This window comes from Chiloscyllium plagiosum, unplaced genomic scaffold, assembly GCF_037043375.1.
Source record: "Chiloscyllium plagiosum isolate Xiang-an unplaced genomic scaffold, Cpla_swu_hap1 HiC_scaffold_7, whole genome shotgun sequence".
Lineage (NCBI taxonomy): Eukaryota > Metazoa > Chordata > Chondrichthyes > Orectolobiformes > Hemiscylliidae > Chiloscyllium > Chiloscyllium plagiosum.
Genome location: NW_028270145.1, coordinates 39,650,254 through 39,676,582, shown reverse-complemented (window position 1 = coordinate 39,676,582; position 26,329 = coordinate 39,650,254). Strand labels below are relative to the sequence as shown.

The following is a 26,329-nucleotide window of genomic DNA, read 5'->3' as shown; positions in this document are numbered from 1 at the left end:
TAACGATCAGAAAGTTGTCAAAACACCTTCACTGGCAAACCAATGTTGTGAAAATCATACCACCAGTTACCAGCCTGACACTTTTTCGGAATGCATTGTACAACAATGTCAGGACATCTCTGTATTCACCTTGGCTACTCCTATTCCCAGCTGTGCTGCTGACAGCCAATAACCTGTTGGGAAAACAGGTGTGTTCTTAGCAAGACCTCGCCTTTGGCATCACTGACTGAGCTGCAGAAACAATTCCGAGCCAGCAGACTCTGACTAGAGATACTTGGCAAAACCAGAACACTAGCATCGGCAAAGTTGGTTGAAGTCATAGAGTCCTTAGAGATGTACAGCATGGAAACAGACCCTTTGGTCCAACCCATCCATGCCGACCAGATATCCCAACCCAATCTAGTCCCACCTGCCAGCACCCGGCCCGTATCCCTCCAAACCCTTCCTATTCATATAACCATCCAAATGCCTCTTAAATGTTGCCATTGTACCAGCCTCCACCACATCCTCTTCCGCTCATTCCATACACGTACCATCCTCTGCGTGAAAACGTTGCCCCTTAGGTCTCTTTTATATCTTTCCCCTCTCATCCTAAACCTATGCCCTCTAGTTCTGGACTCCCCGAACCCAGGGAAAAGACTTTGTCTATTTATTCTATCCATGCCCCTCATAATTTTGTAAACCTCTAGAAGGTCACCCCTCAGCCTCCTACGCTCCAGGGAAAACAGCCCCAGCCTGTTCAGCCTTTCCCTGTAGCTCAAATTCTCCAACCCTGGCAACATCCTTATAAACCTTTTCTGAACCCTTTCAAGTTTCACAACATCTTTCCCATAGGAAGGAGACCAGAATTGCATGCAATATTCCAACAGTGGCCTAACTAATGTTCTGTACAGCCACAACATGACCTCCTAACTCCTGTACTCAATACTCTGACCAATAAAGGAAAGCATACCAAATGCCTTCTTCACTATCCTATCTACCTGCAACTCCACTTTCAAGGAGCTATGAACTCCGAGGTCTCTCTGTTCAGCAACACTCCCTAGGACCTTACCATTAAGTGTATAAGTCCTGCTAAGATTTGCTTTCCCAAAATGCAGCACCTCGCATTTATCTAAATTAAACTCCATCTGCCACTCCTCAGTCCATTGGCCCATCTGGTCCAGATCCTGTTGTAATCTGAGGTAAACTCCTTTGCTGTCCACTACACCTCCAATTTTGGCGTCATCTGTAAACTTACTAACTGTACCTCTTGTGCTCGCATCCAAATCAGTTATGTAAATGACAAACCGTAGAGGACCCAGCACCGGTCCTTATGGCACTCCACTGGTCACAGGCCTCCAGTCTGAAAAACAACCCTCTACCACTACCCTCTGTCTTCCACCTTTGAGCCAGTTCTGTATCCAAATGGCTAGTTCTCCCTGTATTCCATGAGATCTAACCTTGCTAATCAGTCTCCCATGGGGAACCTTTCGAACACCTTACTGAAGTCCATATAGATCACATCTACTGCTCTGCCCTCATCAATCTTCTTTGTTACTTCTTCAAAAAACTCAACCAAATTTGTGAGACATGATTTCCCACGCACAAAGCCATGTTGACTATCCCTAATCAGTCAATGGGAATCAGGTGGCAACTCCACTGGTTGGAGTCATACCTGGCACACAGAAAGACTGTTGTGGTTGGTAGAGGTCAGTCATCTCAGTTCCAGGACATCATCTCTGCAGGAGATCCTCAGGGTAGTGTCTAAGGCCCAACTGCTTCACCAATCAACTTCCCTCGATCAGAAGGTCAAAAGTAGGAATGTTCGCCAACAGTAGCACAAAGTTCTGCACCATTCACAAACCCTCATACACTGCCACAGTCCAAGACCAATTATAACAAGAGCTGGATAATGTCAAGTATCAAATAACATACATTTGTACCGTGTTCGATGGAATGGACTGGTAGAAATTAACAAATAGTTCCCATCACTGAAAGTCTTCGAGACCAGTCTCTAGATTACTTCCATCTCTAAGTTCTCCTCACATAGACAAAGATCTCAGCCAGTCGGACCTGGTTTTACAAGGCCTACCCAGATAAATCTTGCAACAACGTTGGTGTTAGTCCATAATGCTAACACAGTGAAAGTATAAAGGCAGTCAGCATCTCAACCAACAGAGAACCTAACTACCATCTGTGAGATATTGTGTTGTGTTACAGGCTATCCTTTTTAATTCACTCACCAGCTCACTGTATTCATTAATACCAGGTTCCCATTCATTCATAACCTTGACTAACCCGTTATTTACCATCACATGGTTTCATTCATTCATTCATAAAATGGCAATTCTACAGTATCCAAATTTAAAAGCAACCCTTTCAAATCCATCACTACATTCCCACACCTTGTCAACCTCTGCTACAAGCAGTGTTTACCTCAGCATATAGGACATTACCATCCCCATCAAATCTCCACGAAATATTATAATATTAAACAGCCCTTACCAACTATCTCCTGGGCCTGAATAGATTAAGTCCCTGTTAAATACCTTTTTACAGGGCTATTACCCCTTTAAGAAACTAACTGACAAAACAGCACGTGCATGAATGAAATTGCACGAATGAACGAAACTCATACCAACAAATTGTAAATAAATCTCACCACACAGCTGCAGTAACCAGTTTAATATCCTTTATCCTTTTATTACGATTTCTAAATTATTTAGACCATACAGGCCTAGCATTTTTACTAAAATTTACTAACTTAAAAGACAAAAGGGCTAACACCTAATTACGCAAGCCGAATGGACAGATGTCCTATCAGAAGGAGCAGCCAGCATTTAGCATGTTTTAACCATCTCCTGTCTCCCAGGACATAAGCCCCTCAAACCTGTGTGTGTATTATCGATAAAAAAAATGTAACACTACAGTAATGAGATTTTACTATATATCTTGTCAGAACTGTATTTCGGGATTCTATTGGTACCTCGAACTTGGCTGAGATTGCTGAATAAAGAGCATATTTTCGCCACTCACTGATTTCAGTCATTATTTGATCCCACACATCCCTTAACATTTGACAACATTACTATCACTGAATCCCCACTATTAACATTCTGGGATTTACCACTGGTCAGAAACGGAATTGGACTTGCCATATAAGCAGTGGCTACAAGACCAGACTAGAATACTGTGGCAACTAAGTCACCTCCTTACTCTCCAAAACCTGCCCACCATCTACACAGCACAAGTCAAGAGTGTGACGGGATACTCCCACATGCCTGGATGGGTGCAGCTCCTACAACACTCCAGAAGCTTGACACCATCCAGGACAAAGCAGCCCTCTTGCTTGATACCGCATCCACAAACATTCACTCCCTCTATCACATACACAGTCAGTAGCAGCAGTGTTTACCACCTACAAGATGCACTGTAGAAATTAGAGGATCCTTAGACAGCATCTTCTAAACCTACAATCGCCATCATCTAGAAGGATGAGAGCAGCAGATACATGAGAACATCACCACCTGCAAAGTTCCCCTTCCCCTGGATGGTGTCAAGCTTCTGGAGTGTTGTAGGAGCTGCACCCATCCAGGCATGTGGGAGTATCCCGTCACAGTCTTGACTTGTGCTGTGTAGATGGTGGGCAGGTTTTGGAGAGTAAGGAGGTGACTTAGTTGCCACAGTATTCTAGTCTGGTCTTGTAGCCACTGCTTATCACCCTAACTTGGAAATCACCATTCCTTCATTGTCGCTGGGACAAAACCCTGGAACCCCCCTCCCTAATGAGATTGAAAGTCAACTTGCTGCAACAGTTCAAGCTGGCAGCTCAATGGCAACAAGGGATGGGCAATAAATGTTGGCCCAGTTGGTGATGCCCATATCCCACCAATACAAATAAAGTATACATAGAACATTACAGCGCAGTACAGGCCTTTTGGCCCCTGATGTTGAGCCAACCCATGAAACCAAACGTACTTTTTCCAGAGTGAGATTAGCGAGTCCAACGCAGAACTATACTTTGAATATAACTGAAACAATTTGCATAGAGTGCCTTCAGACTCAAGTACAAAATAAACCAGGCACTGCACAGACTCATCACATACACATGAACCACAACTCATGCGAGCCGCCCGATTGCTGACATGAGAAATTTTTGAGAAATTTCCTATGACATCCTTTGTGGTCTCCGGAAGAAATGGCTGACTGAGTCTTCCTAAAATCAGGCAGAATCAAGCTCAAGACAATGGGAAATGATGGCCACTGTCCTAGATTTCCACCCTGAACAATAGAAGAAAACCAGCCTTCCACGTCATCTGGACCAAATGGCAGCAGCCACTCTGTCACTATCCTCGTGCTAGAACGCCCACGGAGAACAGTAATCTCAACCTGAATGCTCTTCATTGTGTCAAGATCTTGCTGCGAAGGTAGGTTCGGGTTCATGGTAAGGTCGGATCATCCAGTTACCCTGTACCGCACATGAGAGTGCAAACTATTGTCTAGTCTGGTTTCAGTCAAGATGGGTTAACGTGATATGATCTAAAACAGGGTTTTAGATCCCTCAAGCCCAGAGCGCACTGTGATTCTGTACTCACCCAACCAGCCCAGTGTTGAACACGACCTCGCCTGCTGTTGAATGGGGATAACCAAAGGACACGCCTTTCATTTTCGTTCCATCGTCAAGGATCACATGTGCTGTCTGCACCTAGAACGAGTAAAGCATTTCCGTTAGACTGTGCCCAGTCTTGTGTTGAGTCACCCAGGTTTGTTTCTGAGCCTGTCTCACTATAGGCCTAAGCCCTGCACACAAAGACTGTGGGGCACAGAACACCAAGACAGGAAAACCGCTAACACCAGCTGGTCTAAGATCATATACTTCAACCTGGGGGAGCATTTTCAAGGATTACTGAGTTTTTTTTTTTAAAACTGGTGCAGTGTTATTACTTGAATTCCACAGAAACTCCTCAAAATGAAAAGGTACAGACATTGGATGTAGAAGCAGAAGTAGTCTATTCAGTCCATAGAGCCTGCTCTGCCATTCAATGAGATCATAGCTGATGACCTCATCCTCAACTCCACTTTCCTGCCTTTTCCCTATAACCCTCAATTCCCTTCCCGATTAAAAATGTCTATCTCAGCCCCGAATATACAAGCCTCAACAGTCTTCTGTGGTAAAGAATTCCACAGATTCACTGTCCTCAGAAGAAATTTCTTCTCACCTCTTTCCTAACTGGGCAACACACTTAAGTGGGCGGCACTGCTGCCTCACAGCACCAGGGACTCAGGTTTGATTCCCACCTCGGGCGACCGTCTGTGTGGAGTTTGCGTTGATTTCCTCCAGGTGCTCCAGTTTCCTCCCACAGTCCAAAGATATGCAGGTCAGGTGAAATGGCCATGCTAAATTTCCCAAAGTGTCAGGGGTAAATATGGGGTGCAGGAAATGAGTCTGGGTGGGTTGCTCTTTGGGGAGTTGGTGTGGACTTGTTGGGCTGAGGGCCTGTTTGCATACTGTAGGGAATCTAATCTAAGATTCTATCCTTTGGTCCAAGACTCCTTTAAAAGGGGAAATATCTACTCTGTCCACATCTACTCTGTCAAGTTCCATAAGAATATTATTAGATTAGATTACTTACAGTGTGGAAACAGGCCCTTCGGCCCAACAAGTCCACACCGCCCCGCCGAAGCGCAACCCACCCATACCCCTACATTTACCCCTTACCTAACACTACGGGCAATTTAGCATGGCCAATTCACCTGACCTGCACATTTTTGGACTTGTGGGAGGAGACCGGAGCACCCGGAGGAAACCCACGCAGACACGGGGAGAACGTGCAAACTCCACACAGTCAGTCGCCTGAGGCGCGAATTGAACCCGGGTCTCTGACGCTGTGAGGCAGCAGTGCTAACCACTGTACCACCGTGCCGCCCATTATATGTTTCATTAATTTGTCTCTTCTATATTCCAACAAGTATAACCTAATCAACCTTTCCTCATAAGACGGTCCTTCCAAACCAACTGTCAGCCTATAGTGAACTATTTCTGGTCAGCCTCCATTGCTGGCGTATCATTTCTTACATAAAAAAGGCCACAAACTGTTCACAGTGGGCAACATGGTGGCACAGTGGTTAGCACTGCTGCCTCATAGCACCAGAGACCCGGGTTCAAATCCCACCTCAGGCAATCGTCTGTGTGGAGTTTGCGCATTCTCCCAGTGTCTGCATGGGTTTCCTCCGGGTTCCTCCCACAGTCAAAAAATGTGCAGGTCAGGTGAATTGGCCAAGCTAAATTGCCCAGAGTGTGAGGTGAAGGGGTAAATGTAGGGGAATGGGTCTGTGTGAGTTGCTCTTCGGAGGGTCGGTGTGGACTTGTTGGGCCAAAGGACCTGTTTCCACACTGTAAGTAATCTAATCTAAGTATTCCAACTTTAGTCCACCAGTGCTTTTTACAGGTTTCAGAAAGACCTCCCTACTGACTGCCGTACTCCATTCCTTGTGAAATAAACGCCAAATCATTGCATCTGCCCCCTTCACCATCCAAACTTTCCTTTTTCCTGATTACTCTGTTAGATTGATTAAATAAGTCAACATTCCCTTTAAAAGTACCCTTTTCTATTATGAATTATTTATTTCTTTTCGTGTGCTTGCCCATCACTCCTCCTTTGTCAGAAACAGGTGGAGGTGACCCAGCCCATCAGTCAAGCAATCTGGTCAGTTTTGCTTCTCTGCTTGATCGGCTTCCTGGCTCAAGAGTTCAGAATCACTGGTCATCTATTCCAAATGAGCAGGATGTCCCAATACCACCATTATTGGTGGGTAAAAAGGTTCTCCCTCATATCTTCAGTATTAGCAAGCTAACTAGACCCTTCAAAACCTGCAGTAGAGGCTCTAAAACCCTGTGATAGGGCAAAACATGCTTCTCGTAGGCCTCTGTGCCCCTCCTGGTGAGAAATCCCTGGGATTAGAATAGTTAGAACGTTATTTTTGACGGGCAGAGATGCAATGGGATAAAGGGCCTTTTTCTGTGCTGTGGATCTCTAATGTTTCACCATAGGGCACTGCCAACCGATCAGACCGGTCCCAGTAAAGACAGACCCGGGGAGTGGACACTGCCAGTACTTTAGGTGGGCCCCACTAGATATACCAGGTGGAAGAATAGAACCAGAGCCCCTGGTGCTGTGAGGCAGCAGTGCTTACCACTGTGCCACCCTAGTTTCAACAAGCCCCTACACAACTGAAGCAAGACTTCACTACTCCTGCACTCAAATTTCCTTGTCATAAAAATTCCTCCAAACGAAAGGAGTAGCCATGGGCACCCGCATGGGCCCCAGCTATGCCTGCCTCTTCGTAGGATATGTGGAACAATCCATCTTCCGCAACTATACTGGCCCCACCCCCCACCTTTTCCTCCGCTACATCGATGACTGTATCGGCGCTGCCTCGTGCTCCCACGAGGAGGTTGAACAGTTCATCCACTTCACCAACACCTTCCACCCCGACCTCAAATTCACCTGGACATTCTCAGATTCCTCCCTCCCCTTCCTCGACCTTTCTATTTCTATCTCAGGCGACCGAATCAACACGGACATCTACTACAATCCGACCGACTCCCACAGCTACCTGGACTACACCTCCTCCCATCCTGCCCCCTGTAAAAACGCCATCCCATTCTCCCAATTCCTTCGACTCCACCGCATCTGCTCCCAGGAGGACCAGTTCCAAAAACGCACAACCCAGATGGCCTCCTTCTTCAAGGACCGCAATTTCCCCCGTGACGTGGTCGACGATGCCCTCCACCGCATCTCTTCCACTTCCCGCTCCTCCGCCCTTGAACCCCGCCCCTCCAACCGCCACCAGGACAGAACCCCACTGGTCCTCACCTACCACCCCACCAATCTCCATGTACAGCGCATCATCCGCTGTCATTTCCGCTACCTCCAAACGGACCCCACCACCAAGGATATATTTCCCTCCCCTTCCCTATCAGCATTCCGTAAAGACCACTCCCTCTGTGACTCCCTCGTCAGATCCACACCCCCCACCAACCCAACCTTCACTCCTGGCACCTTCCCCTGCAACCGCAGGAGGTGCAAGACTTGCGTCCATACCTCCCCCCTCACCTCCCTCCAAGGCCCCAAAGGAAACTTCCATATCTGCCACAGATTCACCTGCACCTCCACACATATCATCTATTGCATCCTCTGCACCCGATGTGGCCTCCTCTATATTGGGGAGACAGGCCGGCTACTTGCGGAGCGTTTCAGAGAACACCTCTGGGACACCCGGACCAACCAACCCAACCACCCTGTAGCTCAACATTTCAATTCCCCCTCCCACTCCACCAAGGATATGCAGGTCTTTGGACTCCTCCATCGTCAGACCACAACAAAACGACGGTTGGAGGAAGAACGCCTCATCTTCCGCCTAGGAACCCTCCAACCACAAGGGATGAACTCAGATTTCACCAGTTTCCTCATTTCCCCTCCCCCCACCGTGTCTCAGTCAAATCCATCAAATTCAGCACCGCCTTCCTAACCTGCAATCTTCTTCCCGACCTCTCCGCCCCCACCCCAGTCTGACCTATCACCCTCACCTTGACCTCTTTCCACCTATCACATTTCCGACGCCCCTCCCCCCTACCTTTTATCTTAGCCTGCTGGACACACTTTCCTCATTCCTGAAGAAGGGCTTATGCCCGAAACGTCGATTCTCCTGTTGCCTGGATGCTGCCTGACCTGCTGCGCTTTTCCAGCAACACATTTCCAGCTCTGATCTCCAGCATCTGCAGACCTCACTTTCTCCATAAAAATTAGCATTCCATTAGCCTTTTTAACAACTTGCTGCACCTGCATGATAGCTTTCAGTGACTTACTGACAAGGACACCTACGCACCTTGGTATATCTACACTTTCCAACCTGTTAGTATGTAAGAAATACTCTGCACACCTGTTCCTCCTACCAAAGTGGAAAACCTCATTTTTCCACATTATATTCCATCTGACAATACTCCCCTTTCATATCAATTGCTGTGACAAAAACAAAAGCAGTTTTATTTTTCTCTTCGCAAGCTTAATTCTTTCGACCTGGTTGACACTTGAAGAATTTACCTGACATGCATCATAGCGCATCTTTCATTGTATTATTATATTCTCCATTTCACTCAACTGTCTCGATATTTCATCTTTGTTCAAACATACCCAGACTGTACCTGTTGCTCCTCCTTCTGAAAGACCACCCATGGTTGAGTTAGAAATCTTCCGGTTTCCGGTTTCATTTTACCCTGGCTAGACGCCCTCTCATCCTATTAACATTATCTCCCAATTTGAAGAGAGCCTTGGTTTTCTCCATTACAAAACTAAACTTTATCATGCAATGATTACTCCTTTCCAAGTGTTCCTCAACAGACACTTGGTTCATTCACTCCAGCTCATTCCCCAAAACCAGATCCAGCAAAGCTTCCTCCCTAGTTGTACCAAGGACATATTGGCCAAGACCCTTCTCCTGAACACAGATCTGAAATTCCTCCCCCATTTTACTTTTTACATTATCCCAGTTAAGATTTGGGTAATTAAAGCTCCCAATATCAACACTATGTAGTTCTTGGTTGTCTCTCTGATTTCAGACAGATTTGTTCCTTGATCTCTCATTGGAGGCATACAGATGACCCCAGTAGCATAATCATCTTCATTTTGCTTCTCATCTCTGAATAAAAGGATTCTGCCCCTGCCCTCTCAAATACAACCCCTCTTTCCAAATTTAAAATGGCTTCCAGTGTCAGTACTACCACAACATCCCTCTCTTCTCTCCCTTTGTCTCGTCTGAAGATTTGGCACTGGCGATAATTTCCAAGCCAGGATTGCAGTGTAAAAATACAGCTCCTTTTCTGACTCAAACATTCACACCTCCAAAGTGCATGGAGGGAAACTTGCACATGGTGACATTCCCATGTACCTGTTGCAGAAATTTTAAAAAAAGGGTATTATGCATTGGAGGGAAGACTGGAATGCAGTTCAGTGGCACCTGTTCACAGGGTTTGCTGAGATGATCCTTTTGCTCAACAGAACACAACTTCTCAAATCATTCTACTCCAGATACTTTCACTTGCTTGCAGAAGGCACAGGGTGACTCATTCAAGCTTACAAAAAGGTCTCTGACATTTTTCATTAAAAGTCACAGCAACTGATGATGGGAAATAAACTGGCCTCCTTCAGGTTTGAGATGCTTTTGATTGCAGTGTAAAAATACAGCTCCTTTTCTGACTCAAACATTCACACCTCCAAAGTGTTCAACATCCTGGGAGTCAGAGTCATAGATGTACAGCATGGAAACAAACCCTTCGGTCCAACTCGTCCATGCCAACCAGATATCCCAACCCAATCTAGTCCCACCTGCCAGCACCCAGCCCATACCCCTCCAAATGGGCGGCACGGTGGCACAGTGGTTAGCACTGCTGCCTCGCAGCGCCAGAGACCCGGGTTCAATCCGACTCAGGCGACTGACTGTGTGGAGTTTGCACGTTCTCCCCGTGTCTGCGTGGGTTTCCTCCGGGGGCTCCGGTTTCCTCCCACAGTCACAAAGATGTGCAAGTCAGGTGAATTGGCCATGCTAAATTGCCCGTAGTGTTAGGTAAAGGGGTAAATGTAGCGGTATGGGTGGGTTACGCTTTGGCGGGTCGGTGTGGACTTGTTGGGCCGAAGGGCCTGTTTCCACACTGTAAGTAATCTAATCTAATCTAATCTAATCTAATCTAATCCTTCCTATTCATATACCCATCCAAATGCCTCTTAAATGTTGCAATTGTACCAGCCTCCATCACTTCCTCGTGCAGCTCATTTTTCCTCGTGCAGCTAAGTTTTGCACCTTCTCAAGTAGATACCTCCACACATTGAATCAGGAAATTGTCTTGAACACACTTAAATTCCTCTCCATCTAAACCTTTAACACTATGGCAGTCCCAGTCTATGTTTGGAAAGTTAAAATCTCCTGCCTTAACCACCACCCTATTATTCTTTCAGATAATGGAGATCTCCTAACAAATCTATTTCTCAATGTCCCTCTGACTATTAGGGGGTCTATAATACAATCCCAATAAGGTTTCATCCCTTTCTTATTTCTCAGTCCAACCTAAATAACGTCCCTGGATGTATTTCCAGGATTATCCTCTCTCAGTAATGCTATCCCTTATCAAAAATACCTTTCGTATTCATGCATCCATTCAAAATGTCTTTTAAATGTTGTAACTGAACCTGCATCGACCACGTCCTCTGGCAGTTCGTTTCACGTACAAACTACACTCTGTGAAAGTTGCCCCTCAGGTCCCTTTCAAAGATTTCTCCTCACACCTTAAAAATATGCGGCTTAGTTTTGAACTCGCCCACCCTCAGAGAGATCTTTGCTATTCACCTTATCTATGCCTCTCATGATTTTATGAACCTCCATAATTGCATATAATTATATATAAATAGCAGCAAGACATCCCTGCACTTCTTCTCAAATCTTCTTTCGATGAAGGTCAACATTCCATCTGCTTTCTTTTCTGCCTGCTACAGCTGGCCACTTGCTTACAGCAACTGGTCTACATGGTCACCCAGGTCCTCATTGCACCTCTCTCTTTCCCAATGTATCACCAATTTGTTAATAAGCTGCCTTCCTGTTGATTGTTCCAAAAGTGGGCAAATTCACATTTAGGAGGAGAAAGTGAGGTCTGCAGACGCTGGAGATCAAAGCTGAAACTTTATTACTGGAACAGCACAGCAGGTCAGGCAGCATCTAGGGAACAGAAGATTCGACGTTTCGGCCACATGCCCTTCTTCAGGAATCAGATAAATTCACATTTATCCATGTTGTGCTTCATCTGCCATGTACTCACCCACTCAGACAACTTGCATTAATCACACTGAAGCATCTCTGCATCCTCCTCCGTACCCCCTCCAACCCAACTTTGTGTCATTTCATTTTTAAAAAAATTACTTTTTGCTTCCTATCTGCCAGCCAGTCTCTATCCAGGTCGGTACCTGGGAGTATGATGTTATTGCTATTACTGAGACTTGATTAAGGGAAGGCCATGATTGGCAACTAAATATCCCAGGATAGTGATGCTTCAGAGGGGATAGACAGGGAGGTAAAAGGGGTTGAGGAGTTGCATTACTCGTCAAAGAGGATATCACAGCCGTGCTGAAGGGAGAGCACTATGGAGGACTCGAGCAGCGAGCAATATGGGCAGACCTTAGAAATAGGAAGGGGGCGGTAACAATGTTGGGGCTATCGTACAGGCCTCCCAACAGCGAGCATAAGAGATACAGGTACAAATACGCAAACAGATTATGGGAAGATGTAGGAGCAACAGGGTGGTGGTGATGGGAGACTTTAATCTTCTCAACATTGACTCAGATTGACTTAATGTTAGAGCAGAATTTGTACGGACCATCCAGGAGGGTTTTCTAGATGTAAATAATCCAACTCAGGAAGAGGCCTGGTGTTGGGGAATGAGCTCAGCTAGGTGGTTGAAATTTCAGTATGGGATTGTTTTGGGAATAGTGACCCCATTCCATAAGACGAGAGTAGTCCCAAAGGAAGAATGCTGGGGGGGGGGGGGCCGAGAGGAGGTAACTATAAATTCAGCAGGAGCAGGGGAACGAAGATTGGGGCAACTGTTTGAAGGTAAATCCATATTTGATATGTGGGAGACTTTTAAAGAGAGGTTGATTAGAGTGCAGAATAGACATGTCCCTGTGAAAATGAGAGATAGAAATGGCAAGATTAGGGAACCATGGATGACAGGTGAAATTGTGAGACGAGCTAAGAGGAAAAAGGAAGCGTACGTAAGATCTAAGCAACTGAAGACAGAATAAGCTTTGGAAGAATATCGGGAAAGTAGGACCAAACTGAAACAAGAAATTAAGAAGGCTTAAGAGGGGTCATGAGATATCTTTAGCAAACAGGGTTAAAGTGAAATCCTGAAATCTTTTAGTTGTATGTAAGGAGCAAGAGGATAACCACAGAAAAGGTTGGCCCACTCAAGGACAAAAGGAGGAAAGTTATGCATGGAGCAGATGTTGTGGTTAGGGATAGATGTTTGATTACTCTAGGTCAAATCAGTTTGAGGGAGGAAGGAAGTGTTGGCATCCAAAAAGGCATTAAGGTGGACAGGTCCCCAGGGCTGGATGGGATCTATCCCAGGTTACTGAGGGAAGCAAGAGACGAAATAGCTGGGGCCTTAACAGATATCTTTGCAGCATCCTTGAACATCGGAGGACTGGAGAATTGCTAATGTTGTCTCCTTGGTTAAGAAGGGTAGCAGGGATAATCCAGGGAATTATAGACTAGAGAGCCTGACGTCACTGATAGGGAAGCTGCTGGAGAAGATACTAAGGGATATGATCTATTTACATTTGGAAGAACATAGGCTTATCAGTGATTGGCAACATGGTTCTGCAGGGAAGATCATGTCTTAGCAACTTAATAGAATTGTTTGAGTAAGTGACCAAGTTGTTGATGAGGGAAAAGACTGTGGATGTCATATACATGGACTTCAGTAAGGCATTTGATAAGGTTCCCCATGGTAGACTGATGAAGAAAGTGAAGTCACACAGGGTCCAGGGTGTACTAGCTAGATGGATAGAGAACTGGCTGGACAACAGGAGACAAAGAGTAGAAGGGAGTTTCTCAAAATGGAGAGCTGTGACCAGTGGTGTTCCACAGAGATCTGTGCTGGGACCACAGTTGCTTGTGATATACATAAATGATTTGGAGGAAGGTATCGATGGTCTGATTAACACGTTTGCAGATGACACCAAGATTGGTGGAGGAGCAGACAGTGAAGGGGACTGTCAGAGAATACAGCAAAATATAGATAGATTGGAGAGTTGGGCAAAGAAATGGCGGGCAAATGTGAGTGAGGAATTTTGGAAGATCAAATTCAAGAACCAACCAAACATTATTTGGAAAAGCCCTGGGGAAAACTGATGTACTGAGAGATCTGGATGTTCAGGTCCACTTTCCCTGAAGGTGACAACGCAGGTCAGTCAAGTGATCAAGAAGGCATACAGCATACTTCATCAGATGGGGTATTGAATACAAGCGTTGGCAGATCATGTTACAGTTGTACAGGACTTTGGTTTGGCCACATTTGGAATACTACGTACCATTCTGGTAGCCATATTACCAAAAGGATGTGGATGTTTTGGAAAAGGTGCAGAGGAGGTTCACTAGGATGTTACCTGGTATGGAGGACACTAGCTATGAAGACAGGTTGAGTAGTTTAGGATTATTTTCATCAGAAAGACAGAGGTTGAGAGGGAACTCAATTGAGATCTACAAAAACATGAGATGTACAGACAGGGTGGATAGCAAGCAGCTTTTTCCCCCCAGAGTGGGGTCTCAATTACTAGGGGTCACAAGTTCAAGGTGAGAGGGGAGAAGTTTAAGGGAAATATGTGTGAAAATTTCTTTACGCAGTGGGTGGTGAGTACCTAAAACACATTGCCAGCAGAGGTGGTAGAGACAGGCACAGTAGTATCATTTAAGATGTGTCTACACAGATACATGAACGGGCAAGGAGCAGAGGGATACAAATCCTTAGACAGGTTTAGATTGAGAATCTGGATTGGCGCAGGCTTGGAGGGGCAGAGGTTCCTGTGCTGCACTTTTCTTTGTTCTGGGATTTACATACTAATGAACCAAAACCTGCAACCCATTCTAAAAGATGAAAGACTTAACAGTAATCTAGGTGTATTCAATATATCACACCAGCTGCATGACACTGATCTTTTGCTATAAATTTTGTGACTTAAGATCCTGCCCCACTAGTTACCCGATGAAGGAGCAGTGCTCAGAAAGCTAGTGCTTCCAAATAAACCTGTTGGACTACAACCTGGTGTTATGCAGTTTTTAAAACTTTGTTCACCCCAGTCCAACACCGGCACCTCTACATCGGGGCTGCGACACACTCGAGCCTGTCCACTAGTATCAACCTGGATTAAAGGAATCAGTCAATGTGGTACCTCAGAGGTCCATAAAATTCACAGATTCACTGCCCTTAGAGAGGAGATTCCTCCAAATATCTGTCTTAATTGTGCAGCCCCTTATTCTGAGATTATACCCTCTGGTTCTATACTCTCCCAAAAGGGGAAACAGCATCTCTGCATTTACTCTGGCAAGTTCTCATCAGAAACTGTCAAGATTCTTAGTGATTGGAACCAGGTTGACCTTGTTAAGAACAAGATTCCTGATTGGCTGAGGTTAACAACCCCAATCAGGAAAGCCTTGGCTGACCAAGGCAACCAGGAGCTTAAATCTTCTCAGTTGAGGACTGACTCCAAGCTGGCTGGGCACACAGCCAGTGTGGTGTGGGGAACAGTCCTCTCGACCAGAAACATTGCATTTCTTTTTTTGTGCTGTGGAGGTGCCTGTGTTGGAATGGGGTGGACCAAGTTAAAAATCACACAACACCAGGTTATCGTCCAACAGGTTTATTTGGAAGCACAAGCCTATGGAGTGTTGTCCCTTTGTCCTGATGAAGGAGCAGCGCTCCAAAAGCTTGTACTTCCAAATAAATCTGCTGGACTAAAACCTGGTGTTGCGTGATTTTAAACTTCCTTTTTGTGATTGTGTTTTTCTTTGGGCTGTGTTCAGCTGCACCAGCAACCACCACCATCACTACTGCTGAGGCCTGGGCCTGCCCCTACTGACAAAAAGATACACGGTTGGTTTTTCTGGTGGTGGAGTAGTATTTACACTTGGTGTTTTCACTGCGGCTTGCACCAACACAGACAAGATGGGTGCTGGAATATAAGCACTACTGCTGTAAAAGAGAAAGAAAAAATGTAACCAGGAGAGTATCGGTATATCTATAGCTATAACAGAGTAAGATCAGGGGCAATCAAGGATAGTATTAGGAAGTTGTGCACGGAGTCCGAGGAGATAGGGCAACTGCTAAATGAATATTTTTCAACAGTATTCACACTGGAAGGAGACAACATTGTCGAGGAGAATACTAAGATACAGGCTATTAGACTAGACGGGATTGAGGTTCACAAGGAGGTATTAGCACTTTCGGAAAGTGTGAAAAAAGTAAGCTGCTGGGCTGGAGAGGATTTATCCTAGGATTCTCTGGGAAGCCAGGGAGGAGATTGCTGAGCCTTTGGCTTTGATCTTTATGTCGCCATTGTCTACAGGAATAGTGCCTGAAGACTGGAGGATAGCAAATGTTGTTCCCTTGTTCAAAGGGAGTAGAGACAACCCTGATAATTAGATTGGCGAGCCTTACTTCAGTTGTGGATAAAGTATTAGAAAAGATTAAAATGAGATAAGATTTATAATCTTCTAGAGAGAAATAAGTTGATTTGGGGTAGTCAACACAGTTTTGTGAAGGGTAGGTCGTGCCTCGCAATCCTGATTGAATTTTATGAGATGGTGACCAAACAGGTGGGTGAGGGTAAAGTAGCTGATGTCAGGGTATGGGATGGAGGGTGATTTCGTGGTTTGGATCAGAAATTGGCTAGCTGAAAGAAGACAGAGGGTAGTGGTTTTTGGGAAATGTTAATCCTAGAGTTCAGTTACCAGTGGTGTATCACAAGGATCTGTTTTGGGGCCACTGCTGTTGTCATTTTTATAAATGACCTGGATGAGGGCGTAGAAGGATGGGTTAGTAAATTTGCAGATGACACTAAGGTTGGTGGAGTTGTGGACAGTGCCAAAGGATGTTGCAGGTTACAGAAGGACATAGATAAGCTGCAGAGCTGGGCTGAAATGTAGCAAATGGAGTTTAAGGTGGAAAAATGTGAGGTGATTCACTTTGGAAGGAGCAACACGAATAAAGAGTACTGGGCTAACGGTAAGATTCTTGGCAGTGTTGTTGAGTAGACAGACCTCGATGCCCATGTACATAGATCCTTGAAAGTTGCCACCCAGGTTGACAGGGTCATTAAGAAGGCATACAGCTTTCTTAGTAGAGGGAATGAGTTTCGGAGCCATGAGGTCATGCTACAAAACTCTGGCACAGCCGCACTTGGAGTACTGCGTACAGTTCTGGTCACCGCATTATAGGAAAGATGTGGGAGCTTTGGAAAGGGGTCAGGAGGAGAATTACTCGGATGTTGCCTGGTATAGAGGGAGGGTCTAATCAGAGGGTTTGATAGGGTGGACCGTGAGAGCCTTTTTCCTCAGATGGTGATGGCTAGCATGAGGGGACATAGCTTTAAACTTAGGGGTGATAGATATAGGGCAAGTGTCAGAGTTAGTTTCTTTACTCAGGAGGAGAAGGGTCATGGAACACACTGCCTGCATCACTAGCAGACTCACCAACTTTAAAGGCATTTAAATGGTCACTGGATAAACAGTGATGATGGAATAGCATAGGTTTGATGGGCTTCAGATTGGTTCCACAGGTCGGTGCAACATCGAGGGCCAAAGGGCCTGTACTGTGCTGTAATGTTCTAGATTAGAATCTCTTCAGTTGAGGACCGACTCCAAGCTGTGCACAAGTAAATAAAGGGTGACTTGGTGACTGGATACCAGCCTCTGTGCAGTTATTTCAGTTTCAGCAAGGTCACCTCTTATTGTTCTAAACTCCAATGAGTCCAGTCCCAACCTACTCAACCTCTCCTCATAAGACAGTCCATCCATATCCAGTATCAGCCCAGTGAATCTTCTCTGGACTACTTCCAATGACAGTAAATATCTTTCCTTAAATAAAGGGCCCCCAAACTGCTTACTGGACGTCAGTTGTGGTCTGAATAAGATCTTGTACAGTTTTAACACGATCTATTTATTTTGTATACTCTATTCCCTTTGAAATATAGGCCAACATTCCATTGGATTTCCTGATCACCTGTTAAACCTGGATGCTAGATATTCGTAAATCATGAACAAGTACTTCCAAATCCCTCTATTCTGCAGCTTTAGATTAGATTCCATGATTAGATTCCCTACAGTGTGGAAACAGGCCCTTCGGCCCAACAAGTCCACACCGACCCTCCGAAAAGCACCCACCCATTCTGCCACATTTACCCACGATTAATCCACCTAACACTGTGGGCAATTTAGCATGGCCAATTCACCTAACCTGTACATCTTTGGACTGTGGGAGAAACCGGAGCACCCAGAGGAAACCCACGCAGACACAGGGATGTGCAAACTCCACACAGACTGTTGCCCGAGCCGGGAATTGAACCCGGGTCCCTGGCGCTGTGAGGCAGCAGTGCTAACTGAGCCACCATGCCACCTCTTTATTCAGCCTTTCTATATTTAAATAATATTCAGATAGTCACCCTATCCTTACCTCTACCATTCTTGTGAATGTGAAAGATGCCTTCTTCAAAGTGAAACAGCCCCCTTTTGGTGTAGTGCCCAGAACTGGAATGCAAAATTTTAAATTGAGGTACCTTGATATCACTCCTTTAACAAATAATGAATATCCCCAAAGATATTTCACACGATGAATATTAAGGAAACCTCAGCACTCAGCTGCAAAAAGACAAACCAGACTGAATGGTTAAAAGCTTCAGCAAAGAGGTGAGCTTGAAGGATCATCTTATAACAGGAAAGACAAGTTTAGGCTGAGATGTTTCTGGAGGTACTCCAGGGCACACACTAGGCAAGGGAAAGCACAGTCACCAAGGGTGGAGCCATTAAAATCTGCAAATGTTCAAAAGGCCACAGTCAGAGGAACATAGCACAGAGTTGCATGGCTGGAGGAGAATTACAAAGATTACAAAGGGACCAAGCAATGAAAATAGAAGAAATAATTTTAAAACTCAACCGGGACATTTATTTTTAAATTATTATATATTGCAGTGTTCTAGTTTTTTTAAATTATTTCTGCATTGCTATTTCTAAAACTCTCTGTTCCTCCAGCCCCCCGCCACCCACTATTTAGAAGTGATTCTGATCTTATGTCTAAAGACCAAGAGATGTGGTGACAAATTCTCCACAAGGTCAATTCCTGGAATGGTGGGACTATCTTATGTTGAAAGATTGGAGCTACTGGGCTTGTATACCCTTGAGTTTAGAAGACTGAGAGGGGATCTGATTGAGATGTATAAGATTATTAAAGGATTGGACACTCCGGAGGCAGGAAACATGTTTCCGCTGATGGGGGAGTACCGAACCAGAAGACACAGCTTAAAAATAAGGGTTAGGCCATTTAGGACAGAGATGAGGAGAAACTTCTTCACCCAGAGAGTGGTGGGTGTGTGGAATGCTCTGCCCCAGAAGGCAGTGGAGGCCCAGTCTCTGGATTTGTTTAAAGAAGAGTTGGATAGAGCTCTCAAGGATAGTGGAATCAAGGGTTATGGAGATAAGGCAGGAACAGAATACTGATTGGGGATGATCAGCCATGATCATAATGAATGGTGGTGCAGACTCGAAGGGCAGAATAGCCTACTCCGGCACCTATTGTGTATAATTCCAATAGATACGGTCTGTTCCAGCTCTCAGAATCGTAACTGAATTTACAGACAGTGTAATGCATTCCAAACTTCCCTTGCTGTGACAAAAAGGAGATCAGGTTAAACGTAGGTAAGATGTTTTCCTGCTTAAGAAGTCTAAAACCGGATGCACAATTTGGCAGTACAGACTTTATGGGCCAAAGGGCCTCTCCTGCATTCTATTTTAAAAATAAGGACAATGCCACTAAATCTGAGATGAGGATTGTGAACCTTGGTAATTGTCTACAACAGAGGGCTGCGGTGGTGGAGACTTGAAACAAGCTTAAGGTAGAGATTGATAGACTGATTGCCAGTGGTATAAAGAGTAATGGGGATGGGGTGGGTATGTTTGATCAACCATGATCATATTGACTGGTGGGCAGGCTTCTTGGGCTGAATGGCCCACACCTTTCCAACGTTCTTATGTTCATTATCTCAAGAAGGGAATGTAAGAGCTGTCAAAAAAAGCAAAAGGGTGACAGTTTTTCTACAATACTGCTCATCACATTCCACAATAATTGAAACCTTTCTGAAGAGTTATCATCCTGAAATACGAACATTGTTTTTTCTCTCTCTACAGATGCTGCTAGCCTGCTGAGTTTCGCCAGCAATTTATCTACAGATTTTTTATTTCTGGCATCCAACTTTTCCAACAGAATAGCTGACTAACCACAGCAATCCATCTCCCTCAATTAGTAGACAGAAGATCCAGAAAGGAGGGGAGGAAAACACCTAGACTTGAGAAATTTCAGATAGGAGTCTCCTAAATCCATGATGAGAAGGATAAGGGCAGCAGATACATAGGAACACCACCACCTGCAATTTTCCCTCCAAGCCACTCACCATCTTTATTTGGAAATATACTGCCATTCCTTCAGTGTCAATCGCCAAAATCCTGGAATTCTCTCCCCAAAGGCATCATGGGTCTACCTACAGCACTGACTGCAGCGGTTTAAGAAGGTAGCTCATCACCATCTTCTCAAGGGCAACAAGAGGTGGGCAACAAATGCTTCCTCATCCTGTGACACCCACATCCTATGGATGCACAAATTGTATACCCAATCCCTGAGGATTTCACCCCCATTCCCAGCAAAGCCCATATTGCCTGAATGCAGAGAGGTACAGAAAGAGATGGAATGGGAGGTGGAGTGGGAGTGGAATGGAGGTCCAGGTGGAGTAAAAGTGCAAGGGAGATGGAGGCTGAGCGCGAGGGTGAGCTGTAAAAGGTGGTTAAGCTAGAATGGAAGTGGAGTGTAATTAGTGTGGAGTTGTGTTGAAGTTGGGATGGATTTGAGCTGGAGTTGGGGTGGAGTGTAGTGGTGCATGGGTGGTGAAGGTGGAGTAGAGATGAAGATAGAATGGAGCTTCAAGTGGAGTGTGATGCAGGAGAGATAGAGCAGGAGCGGAGGTGAAGGTACATGTGGAGGTAGAGCGGGAGTGGAGATGGAGTCAAAGTGGACATAGAGGTGCAAGAGTGGATTGCATGGGGAGAGCAAGGGCAGGTGGAAGTAGAGTGGTGTGGAAGTGGAGTGGAAATGGAGCTGGAGGTGGAGAGGAATGGAAATGGAGTGATGGTGAAAAAGATCAGAGTTGAATGGGTGTTCGACGCTACACTTCCCTTGGCATTTTGGATAAATGTTCTGCCGTTTGGAGCCTTATTACTTTGTCACTTTAGCTCCTGGGTTATGACAGAAAAGCAGACACTGGACAATAGAAACTTCCCAAAGGGTTGTCCACTGCATGAAGGCCTGCTTGTAATTACAGGCACTGCAAAAAAAAAAACAAGTCCTGCAGTCAAAACACAAGAGGGATAAGAGTGGGAAATAGTAGCCAACTTGGTCAGCAACAGTGATGATCCAACGGGAGGAGCCTGACCGGTGCACACGTCTATATATTGTCAAGTTGGGGAAGACTGAAGATAAAGATCACACATCTACTACGTGGCCAAGATTTCTGGCTGCCATGTTTCCTTTGATGGATGAGGGTTTATCTCAACATTATGGAGAATAAATAAAGGCGTTCTCTTCATTCCCGTGAAACCTAAGGGATTAAACATTTTTTAAAGCAATTGTCCATGATACTAAACAATTGCAATGGGTCTATCAGAAGCATGTAGCTGAATAAAAACAATACATCAAGTCTGTAAATATATATCTTTCTAATTGAAATCAAGGCCATAATTGTAAAGCTAGGAAACAGAACACAGATTGAGGGCCCAGTGCCAATACTGTAGACTGCACTTTCAGTTCGACACATGCAGACTTCCTTCTAACTGCCTAAAGTCAGGAGCACATTTTGCTACAACAGTGTTACGATTATATCTCCATTCCCCAGCTCCTACACTACCCTTCACCTTCCCAACCACACCCTGCACTATATCTCTCTCCCCACCATGGAGGTATCTGTGATGGCGGCTTCTCTTACTGGAGGTGAATGAGCAGAGGTTTTCCCAAAACGTTGGAAATGAGCAGCCCAGGCCACTCCACTCCTAAAGTGTAAGACCAGCACAATATTTTACTCCAACTTGTTGGCACAATTTTAAAACAAAACAACAAATTTCAAGCTGCTGTTTTAACTAGTCTGTGAGACAGCTCTCAATTTTGGTAGCTGCCCTTGATTTTAGTAAGGAAGATTTTGCAGGGTCGACTGGGCTGTGTTTACTCGTCATCTCCAGTGCCTAGGTCGATGCCAGGTGCTCAATCCATTTTTGTTTTGTTCTAACTTTTTTTAAAAAACAGTGGAGAGCACAATTTAAAGGAAAGTATTTTGTTGGCTTTGATGTGTTTTAGGACACCCTGCAGTTGTGAAAGGCATTAGGTAACCCTAAGTCTTTCTTTATATTCTGTCATGCCTCACACCATAACATTATGCAGTAGTGATCCACTTGGTAGTGAAGACACTGGATGAGCTGAAAATGTGTTGCTGGAAAAGCGCAGCAGGTCAGGCAGCATCGACGTTTCGGGCATGAGACTTCCGGAAGAAGGACTCATGCCCGAAACGTCGATTCGCCTGCTCCTTCGATGCTGCCTGACCTGCTGCACTTTTCCAGCAACACATTTTCAGCTCTGATCTCCAGCATCTGCAGTCCTCACTTTCTCCTAGAAGACACTGGATGAGTTAATTTAGTCATTTTCTCACACCATTCCCTCTGCTTCATAACCCATGCCTTGCACAAGCTGAGTACAACTTTCTCTTTATTATTGTCAGTGTCACCTATGAGTTGTGGGTGAATATTCCAGATGATTTAACCATACTACGGTACAAGTCACTGTTAAAAGGTGCCCCCAAATTTGGACATTGTCATTCATTAACAAGAGGTCGACATCTCTTAAGCATAGGTCAATTTGAGTAATACAGTTTACGTACTCAGCACTGTCCCCTGGAGTGGTACCAATGTCCAAGGTGAAAGAAAGGCCAGTGACCCTGCTGAGTAAATTCTGTTTCTGAAATCAGTCCCCACTGCTGAGCTTAAACATGACCTTTCCTACAATGAACAGCAATCTCTGGTGAAGTGTTCAATGAGGAGATGGACATGGCAGTGGTGAGAGATTGTTACTGTGCTATAATCTCCTTCAAGCAATCTTGGCAAAACTCAATTGATGGATGAAGATGTAATGAGAGAAAAGACAAGTTGGTCTCTCAATTGTTTCCCGGTTCTGATGGAGGTTCCACATTTCATAGATTAATCCCTCCACAGTCTAGATTAGAAGAGATTACTTAGTGTGGAAACAGGCCCTTCGGCCCAACAAGTCCACACCAACCCACCGAAGCGCAACCCACCCAGACCCATTCCCCTACATTTACCCCTTCACCTAACACTGTGGGCAATTTAGCATGGCCAATTCACCTAACCTGCACATTTTTGGACTGTGGGGGGAAACCGGAGCACCCGAAGGAAACCCACGCAGACAAGGGGAGAATGTGCAAACTCCACACAGTTCCCTGAGGTGGGAATTGAACCCGGGTCTCCGGCGCTGTGAGGCAGCAGTGCCACCGTGCCGCCCTAGCATCTTGAGTTTTCTTGTTTCAGATTTATTACAGAATATATTTCTCAGTTTCGACACTAAGTGAGTGTGGCCCTACGTTGATGGACTTGTATTGCAAGAATTTTCTTGTGCCTGACTAGTTCATATCATGGGATTGGAAGGGGTGAGTAAGATGTACCGGAGATTGAATTGTACACAGCCAACGGAGTTCACCTAGATTTCTACAATTTCCAACTCAATACACATTCATCTCCCACCCCAACATTTAACTTTCTCAACGTGATGTTCTTTCCTAACCCAGGGTGGTGGGGGTAGCAGCAGCAGATGCAGTGCACATCAAAAGGTCTGGGCTCAAACCCTACGGTGGGTAGCACAAGGAGCGATAGGGAGGGGCAGATCTGCATGAAGTGAAGATAAGGGTTTGAAAAGGAAGACAAGGGAGAGTTGAGGCCATCCTGAAAGCTAATAATACGGAGGACATTAACCAATCGACCCGAATGCAAAGCTTGAAAGTGGTTTTGAGGGCAGTATCAGCGTCTTATCTGACCAAACCAAGGCTGCAAATTGCAGGCCCACTCAGTCAGAAGCAAAAGGAACACAGCTCACAATAAACAGAGGGTCTCTCCACCAGTACTGCTTAAAGCGTATGCCTGGCCCACTTTCTCTTCCAAAGCAGCATTTCACCTTAAGGGAAAGTCTACAACACTTAGTTGAGGTCAACTCCTTGAACTCGAAGACTGACAAGTTTCAGGCAAATCAAAAGAGCATCATTCACGGAGTTGATGATGCATGGAAATAGACGCTACAGTTTCTGTTCTCATTGGAAAGAAGGCGGCTAAGAGGGGATTTGATAGAGACATACAAGATGATCAGAGGATTAGATAGGGTAGACAGTGAAAGTCTTTTTCCTAGGATGATGACGTCAGCTTGTACGAGGCAGCATAACTACAAATTAAGGGGTGATAGATTTAAGATGGATGTCAGAGGCAGGTTCTTTACACAGAGAGTGGTAAGGGCGTGGAATACCTTACCTGCCAATGTAATCAACTCAGCCACATTAGGCAGATTTAAACAATCTTTGGATAAGCACATGCATGACGATGGGATAGTGTAGGAGGACGAGCTGAGAATAGTTCACAGGTCAGCGCAACATCGAGGGCTGAAGGGCCTGTTCTATGATCAGTCCAACTCGTCCATGTCGAACAGATATCCCAAATTAATCTAGTCCTATTTGCCAGCATTTAGCCAAACCTTTCCTATTCATGTACCGTCCTGATACTTTGTAAACTGTTGTAATTGTATCAACTTTAACCACCTCCTCTGACAGCTCCTTTTAACTCTTTTCCCCTCTCACCTTAAACCTATGATCTCCTTGGTCTTGTTCAGTATCCCAGGGAATAGCCTGGAGAGCACAGAGCTGCTCCGGACAAGCCTCTGCAAAGACTACACACTGAGGGATGCTCTAAAGGTTGCAGCAGCTGCCAGTGAGGCAAGACCACTGCCTAAGGTCTTTCTGCTGAAGTTAAATGGGGGGGGGGGGGGGGGGGTCCTGTTCAGTTATCAGACTCCCCCGCTGCATCAGATACATGTAAATAGTACCTTGCACAAGTAAGATATGCCTTGGGGCTTGTTGTTCTCCCTCAGCAAAGATAGTACAGAACCAAACCGCTTGGGTCACTATTTATGTATATGATTTTTCTATGCACAAAGCACATTTTTGAAATACATTTTTAAGTGACCTTATGGACAACTTTTTCCCAGCATTGTTACGTGGTGGTGGGAAAAAGGCAGCAGGATCCAACTCTCCCAAAAGGCAAAGGACTGCCCCAAGTGCTGTCCTCCCAGTGGCTTCCGCAAGAGAAACACCACATGACACACACACACACACACACTGCGTATTAATTAAACCTGTTCCAATGGCATCTCCATTTAAATCGGAAATGCGTTTATTCGCTTAACAGCCCCTGGGACTTGTTTGCAACCAGAACCGCATGCATTATAACCTGCTTTCCTTTTGAGTGAATTGCTCTGAAATTCGCATTTCTCCCCAAAAAGCCCTCTTGGAAGAGGGAGCAGAAATGCGTTTACCTTACTGCTGAACACTCTGACTCCTGACCGTCCCAAACTCCACGGTGGCCCCTGAGTCCGGCTGCAAACTGCAACACCCTGTCTGAGGGATTTCAACAGATTGCACGCTCGGAGAATCTTCACCATCTTCGGATTTGAGAAACGAGAACTGATTCAACTTTAGCTGCACCTCCGTGTCGCCCCTGTCTTGCTCGGCACCTTCTGTAACTCCTCCAGGGAACTGTTCTTGTGCCGGATACTTGTATGTGTGAGTATCACTGATCTGAGTGAGCATGTGCAGGCGAAAAACTCTAGCGTGGCTTTCGGCTCCTTCCCGGCCACTGAAACCTCGAGGACTACTGCTGCTGAACTGATGAACCTTTTTACCAGCTGCTGGAAGCACATCAGGAGAGCCCTTCGCCGGGGGTGGGCGTGTTCAAATGTTGACACCGTAATTCTCCTAATCAAACAGCAGCGGTAGTCAAAGTCAGAGATGCATGCTGTCCACAGTTTGCATTACAAACACAAGCCTACCTCCAAACTTCTCCACACTGAACCCAAATGATTTCCTTTTCAGCACCATTGACCAGATTTCTCTTTGTGTTTTTAATGTGTTAACACAAAATTCCTTTACTTATTAAAGTGATGAGTAAATCTGAAATTTGGGCGAGTGTTTCTAAATTTGAATTGAGAAATTCATTGGGGGTGGGATTAAGGTGAAATATTTCATTCTGGATAAAAATTCTATATCTACGTTGTTCTGCTCATCCTACATCAGGGATAGACTCTCAAGAGAGGCATATTAAGACACCAATCTTCATTTCAGTGTCTTCCCAAAATAATCACAAATTGATACAGCGCAGGAGGCCATTC

At 45.2% G+C, this 26,329-nt stretch overlaps 1 protein-coding gene across 1 annotated transcript in view; it reads right to left on the bottom strand.

Moving 5' to 3' along the window:
• Positions 1-25,842, bottom strand: part of cps1 (carbamoyl-phosphate synthase 1, mitochondrial) — a 195,340-nt gene extending 169,498 nt beyond the window's left edge. Inside the window, exons 1-2 of the mRNA XM_043693435.2 lie at positions 25,478-25,842; positions 4,575-4,684 (exon numbers count right to left, since the gene is read on the bottom strand). Coding sequence (XP_043549370.1) covers positions 4,575-4,684; positions 25,478-25,603 — 236 coding nt within the window. The 5' untranslated portion in view covers positions 25,604-25,842. The remainder of the gene's footprint in view (positions 1-4,574; positions 4,685-25,477) is intronic.
• Between the last annotated feature and the right edge of the window lie 487 nt (positions 25,843-26,329).